The 7,283-nt window shown below is 32.2% G+C and overlaps 1 protein-coding gene across 1 annotated transcript; it reads left to right on the top strand.

Moving 5' to 3' along the window:
• Window positions 1-354: 354 nt before the first annotated feature.
• On the top strand, window positions 355-672 carry LOC143591790 (receptor-like protein 9DC3). The gene has a single exon (XM_077071889.1). It carries the CDS (start codon window positions 355-357, stop codon window positions 670-672), a length of 318 nt encoding a protein of 105 aa, XP_076928004.1.
• Window positions 673-7,283: the final 6,611 nt, after the last annotated feature.

Genomic DNA, 7,283 nt, shown 5'->3' with positions numbered 1-7,283 from the left:
CTTAATAAGAAGGTGGAGACCTCCTTATATAGAGAGCCTCATGGCCACCATCATGGTACCCTAATGGGCCTAGCCCAGTTAGGGTTACCTCCACAAAACCCCCTCAGCCCAATAACATTGTATTAGTCCATATAATAAAATAAGCCAAACATAATAAATTTAGGGTCGTAAAACCGAGTTTAGTACCATACCTCTACACACAACAACCTAACGGGCCGAATCCCGCAGGCTCTTGGAAATATTTTAGAAATTGAATCGTTAGACTTGTCATGGAACCAACTCATAGGAGAGATCCCACAAAGCCTTGCTGCCTTAACGTCTCTTGAGTTCTTAAATCTGTCCCAAAACCATCTCATGGGCCACATTCCACAAGGAAAACAATTCAATACATTTGAAGGAAAATCATTTGGAGGGAACCCAAAACTTTGTGGGCAACAATTGCCTAACAAATGCAGTGAGCGTATGCATGAACCACAACTTGAAGATGATAGAGATGGAGATGAAGAGGATATTGCATTTACATGGAAAGTGGTGATGATGGGATATGGATGTGGAACCTTACTTGGGTTCGTGTTGGGTTCTCTAATGTTATCAACAGGAAGTCCAAAATGGATCAATGCAATTGCTGATGCTGACCATATGATTTTAAAGAGGCCAAATAAGAGAAGATGATAAAATTAGCTCATGAATGGTACGTGTTTCGTATGTTATTCAATTCTCCAAAGTTGTGCAAAAATCCTAACTCTGTTTTCTTTCATTGTTTTTTCTTAATATGATGCAGCTAAAGAAGTTCATGGTGCAGCTGGCCCTTTTGAATCATGCAGTTGTAGAGATCCTTCTGATCAAATTATGCTATAATTTGAGTATTTGTTTTAATTTTGTATTAATGTCTCAAGATTACGCCCTGTTGTCAAATATCTCTTTCCTAATAGTAATTGATAACTTTTTATAGCTGTTATTCATAAATTTAACATGAAATTAACATAGTTTCATGTGTATTTTTGCATTAGATCTGTTGCGGGTGTGACTAATTGCTGATTTGTTATGAAATTAGCAGTATTTCATGTGTATTTATTGTGTTTTTAAAACAAAAGTGGTTCAACGCGATTGCTTATGTTGAATAGCACATGATTCAGACATGTACATTAGAAAATAAATATTTTTCTTTAAAGTTTGCATTTCACCGTTTTCATAAGTTTACTAAATCAAACAAAAATAATTGGGGAAAGTTATACATTTGTAATAACCATTCGGGTCCTTAGTTTTACACTCCCTCTCAATACCAACTTTCATTATTCCTTTAAGGCCTTTCACACCTAGTAACGCTCGCACTTCCTTGAGCTTAATTCTTGGATTCGACTTCATCACATTACCTGCAGGTTTCTTTTTCCTGGTAGGCTAGTTTTGAGATTGCCACTGTTTAGAACTGCATCACTCGGTTTCAGATGGGAAACAACTTTTGCCTTTTCAACTTCATGACCAACTATCACGGTACTCACAGCAATTCTTCCATCTACACCTGATGCACGCTCCCCTCAAACTTAACTCATTCATTAGTTCATTTATTTGAAGCTCCTGAACTTTGCATGAACTTCATACAAACTCTAACGTCAACTTTGTTGGTGTTTTGATCTTCATTCTTTTCCATTATATCATGACAGCACGTAACATGAGACGGGACTATCTCCTCGTGCACTTCATCTAACATTGTTTCTTTCTCGTCTTGTTCGGTTACTGTCACGGTTACGTCTTGATCAACCATACTTTCTTCTTCAACCACAATTTTCTCAACATCTATATTCAAAATAACAGGAGATGATTCCAAGGTTACCTTCAACTGATTCGACTTTGGCACTACTTCCAGACTTGTCCACCAACAGGAGCCTGCTTCAAACCATTCGTCTAACGGGTTTAGTTTGAATTCGATGACGGCTATGAATTTTTCCTGCCATATTAACCTCCATATGGGCCAGAGCGTATACTCAATACACTTGATAATTTTACCGATATCACTCCATACTGGAGTTCACAAATTTCTATTACTTTTTAAAAAGTTATTTTATTTATAAAAATAAATTTTATGAAAGTGTTTTATTTATTCTCAAAACAGTAGTGCCGCGCGTGCCAACCACTACTTTCAAATCTACAATGATCAAATCATCAAACAACAATAACTTATGTTGTGGGTTTTTGACTTTTGAGTAATGTTATTTTACTCAAAAACTTATCTTTTTAAACAATTAAAAAAAAGTCATTTGAATACATGATTAAACATTTTTAAGTCTCAATGTTCATAGTTTAGGGATTATTTAAATTTTTCTTATTTATCTGAATCTTCATTTCTAATTCTCCATCTTTATCTCCAAAATATAAAGATTCTGTATTTAAAGATTCACTTTCAAACATTTTGGCCTGTATCCCAATTCTCAAACTTGAAAGAAAGAGAGAGAAATAATAAACTAAAAATATAAAGATGAATATGATGTATGAGATGTGAAAAGTTAAAACAAAATTAGAGATAAATTTAGAAAAATATGACATTCTATTAATAAGGTTGGAGATTTCAAGGGAAATTCTCAAATATACCCTATCTTTTAAATCATATTTTAGAACAATATTTTCTTTTAGGCCTAATGACAACAAAATTTGGTTTTATTATTTAACTAATAAAAATATGTTAATAGCAAAAAAATATAGTGTCTACAAGATTGTTTAATAATCCATTAAAATGTGTTAAATAATCCATTTTCTTTTAATTTATAGACCTTATGTATTTGGTTTGCGCCGAATCGTGCAAGTAAAGTTTGTTTGAAAGCATTATGCATAAGTGATAAAATTAACATGACAAGTCGGTGTCACAAAAGTAAAACTCAAGGGTGATCGGGTCACGTGGCAGGTTGATACCTAAAGCACAAGATTATGAGTTAATGGTTACATAAAACTAAACAATTTTTTTCACAAGTTATAATGTTAAGTCTGAATCACATAAATGTGTCCTTCATAAAAGGGCAGTGACTGGAATTATGTGGCACGACTTCATCAAGGAAAGCTACATAGGTGTGTCCATTGTCACCAACAAATTAATCCAGTTTGTCATTAACACTGCCGTGTGGTCTATTGTGATATAATTGTGGCCTTGGATGTGCCAAAATAAGATTTTTATGGCATTAATATGTGCGCCGTGTCTCCCACTCAACTCATGAAATGTGTTGTGTTTTCCAAATCTTTTGATCAAACAAACATAATTTAAGTGATGGTAAGTCATAAAATCAAGAGATTGATGCATATACACAGTTTCATGAATAAAGTCAAGATGAAAATGTTCTTCACATAAAACTCTGTGAGTAGGTAAAGAGCGCGTGTACTACAAGTTAAGAATGATGGTCGGTTTGATAAACGTGCTAAAACTCTTATCATAATCAATGTCAGGCCATTTAATTTTGTGATTAATGTTGGGTAGAGATCCATTAGTATTTGTTAAATATATATTAGACGAGTATTAGGGTTTAATTATTGTTAGCTAACATGACCGAGTTAAGTTTATGTAGGGCTTATTTCTGGTTTCGTATGTAATTACACTATTAAGTTAAGCCTAAGAAGATGTTTGATACTATGTTGATAACAAATGTGTGATCCAGCCATGTAGTTTTTGGACCATTGTTAATTTTCTTTTAGCTCCTGGCCCATGATGCTACGTTGATAACAAATGTACGATTAAATATCGAATTTTATTATCCATAGATTAAGAAATAAGAGCATATGTGATTGAGCTCAACTTTCCAACAAAGTCTAATTCTTGAACACGTATGACAATGATAAAATTGAATTGTATGGATCCAATAATTCAATTAATAGGTTGCTAAGTTGTTTGTGGTGGACGAGACAAGAAGTCACAATGTACCTATGTTAAAGTAATTGAAACGATAGAGGAATGCAACATGTGGTTATTGTACTTCTCTAAATTATATTAATACGATTTTATTAAACAGGTTAATCATATTAATACGAAGTTTTATAGCAATAAACTACTTATTAATGTAAAATAAAAAAACAAAAATTGCTAATGTTTTAAGATATTAAGTATGTAAACTTGATTTTTATATAGTTAAACCGATAAGTTTGTTTGACTGTCAAAGGGTAATTCAACAATTTTAAACACAAGATTCTCTTTAATTAACCAAAATACGTGCTTAGCTCCCCCCCCCCCCACCATACACACACACACACACAAACAACAGTGCGTAGATGTTACATAGACGTTTTTGTTAACCCACACGCGTCTCTAGCATTCTTTTATTACAAAAACGAACTTTTTTCCAAGATAAACATTTAAAAGAAGATATTATGTTTAAACTATTTGTGTTGTAATCAAATACGGAGTAAATATCTTTTAATGTGATAAACTTATAAATAATTAAAGTAACCATGCTTACTAATGTCTAATAGATTTGATTTAGAATTTATCTCACAAACTTAGTGAAATAATGTCCAAGACTTGTAGTGGGTTTACTTGATTGTAGTCTAAGCAAGTTTCACATTTTCGGCTGCATACATATTTATAGTTTCTTGATTTCTTACGTTCTCACCATGTGGATTCAAGTTTAAACATTAATTTTTTAATTGTGTTCAACATACAATGTATTTAATAAATTGGCATGATTAAACGTATTAAACCATCAACTATGAGTTTAAGCCTCGTCATGAGTAAACATGTGTATCTAATTTTAGATATATTAATCATTTATTTGATAATCTTTGACTCTTTGAGCATATGATTAACTACATTTTTATTAATAAAGGTATTAAAAGTTCCTATTTTTATGTAATTTTATCTTTTAATTTGTTGTATGTGGAATAATTAGGGATGTAATTTTTATTTACCGTAACCACTGAATTTGAACTTTACAGTTCTACCACTACACTTATTTAGTGAAGTTATATAGCCTTTGTTTACGAAACAAAATCTGAGTTTTAGAGACTTAGAAATTATATCGTTAATAAATATAACAAATATTATTCATAGTTTTTAGATATATATAGTTATTATTAATACATAATTGTTAAACATGTGGTTGTGCCGTTGTGGTATTTTAAGTCGGTATTTACGATGACTTTAAGATCATTTTCAGATAATAAGAATATCAACATACATTTTTTACTCACAGACTGTAATCATGTTCATGCATCAAAGACTAATGGGAATGGTTCATGCACTGGGTTGATATGGCTTGTTTGGCCTCATGTGAACAATACACCCCTACCCCTCACATCACCATGACGGGGTTCAATTGAGCATGCTTGCTACCCAATCATGTCTTTTTTAATTTCTTTTTCATTTCTTTTTGTTTTTAAATCATATAATAAATGGAATGGTGAAAAATGAAGTATAACATGAGTTGAGTGATAAGGTTGAATTATAGAGAAAAGTCTGAGGTGTTGCAGATGTGTCAAATGATCCATAATGATGGAGACTTGGAAAGTGACTCATAACACATAGCCTAATTACTTTTGTATAATCCACGAATGTACGAATTAAAAAATAACGATTAACGGGTACCAAACAGAAATAAGACCGATTATACAATTTATTTGCAATTGAATTTTAGACTTAAAGTACCAAATCCTCCGTGACGGGCCACTTCCATCACTTACTAAAATAATATCTCTGGATTTTTGTGTTGAACCATTCATGTGTAGATTAGTTGACATATAAGATAGAATAATGGTATGTGTGCAAACTGCAAAGAGTCAACTACACACCACACAACATTACAAACCTTTTTTAGGTGAATTACAGTTTCATCCCTAGAGTATTATCAAGCTATAAGATGTAATATTCGTCATTTTCGATCTTTTTTGTATTTGTATTTGTATCAAAACCCGACCTGATTTGTAAACCAAATCTTTCACTAATATAAAATGTTGGATTTTTATGTTTCATAATCATCTCTTACCTTTTGGATTTGTTACTAGATTGTATTATTTAAACCTTTTTTTTAAAAAAAACACATGCAAGTATTGATATAAAACAAGGAAAACAAGTTTGACTCCTTCCCTATATAAACAACCCCATCCTCTTCATTTTTCTTTGCTCATTCATCTTCTTTCTCTCCCAAATAAAGTTCATATCTCTAACCTCTAAGGTTCTTAATAATCAAGCAATAACCTTCTTTAATTCTTGTTTGTTACTTATTAATTCATATCTTGTGGCACAACATATATATAATATGCACCCCTTGTTTCCTTCGGCTTTCATCTTCTTCAGGAGGTGATATGCTACAAGGCAATGCTACATGGAGAACTCTTTGTAGTTCTTGTTTATACTATTTTCCTTTAATGCTTTCCTAGTCTTGTTTATATTGTAAGTAGTTTAGCTTTTAATTCATGTTTAAAGAGTTTCATGGTATTGGTTATGAAGTCACTAGTCTCGGTTTTATCCCGAATCAAGACCGAACCAAGATCAAACTCTTGTTTACTAGTCTTGTTTATACTATTTCCCTTTAATGCTTTTGTTTATATTGTAAGTAGTTTAGTTTTAATTCATGTTTAAAGAGTTCCGTGGTGTTGGGTATGAAGTCACTAGTCTCGGTTTCATCCCGAGATTAGACCCGAATCAAGACCGAACCAAGACCGAACTCTTGTTTACTAGCTTTTGTTTTAAATAGTTTTGTTTACTAGTTTTGTTTAAAATAGTTAAATAAACATGTTTATGAAAGATTTGAACCTTGTAACTTCTAAAACCATTTTGATAGTTCTATGGTATTTGGGTATGTGGCAACCATCCTCGGTATCATTCCGAGTCAAGGACCAAACCAAAACCGAACTAAACCGAGTTCACTTGCCTAAGACACACAAGTGTGTTTTTGGCCATCGAAACTCATCTTTTCTTCAAGAATGTATTTTAAACTAATTTTAAGTATTTTATCAACTTACTTGGTGTGTCGATTTCCAACTTGATCTTATAACAAGCTTGGACCGGTGATACCAAATACACACTTAACGGACGTTAAGGTTTATATACTTGGTTAAGTCTTTCGATTTTATTGAGTTATCTCAAAACATTTTGGAAAGTTAACTTTGAGTTTAGTTAATTATCTAGACCCAAGTTAACAAATCCGAACACTCGATTAAAACCTTGTTTTGGTGTTCATATACCCAAAGGGTCTTGAATTAGTGCATTATAACCCACATAAGTTACTAACATAGGTTGAGTAATAATTATGAATGAAATACCAAGACCCGGTTTCGAGTAAACTTACTTTTTAGAACATGTCTTTAATTTC

The sequence above is a fragment of the Bidens hawaiensis genome, unplaced genomic scaffold, assembly GCF_021521415.1.
Source record: "Bidens hawaiensis isolate Kalapana, Puna unplaced genomic scaffold, B.hawaiensis_p1.1 tig00001685_1, whole genome shotgun sequence".
In the NCBI taxonomy this organism is placed as follows: domain Eukaryota; kingdom Viridiplantae; phylum Streptophyta; class Magnoliopsida; order Asterales; family Asteraceae; genus Bidens; species Bidens hawaiensis.
The sequence above is the reverse complement of the archived record's forward strand: the minus strand, read 5'-3'. Positions and strand labels throughout refer to the sequence as shown.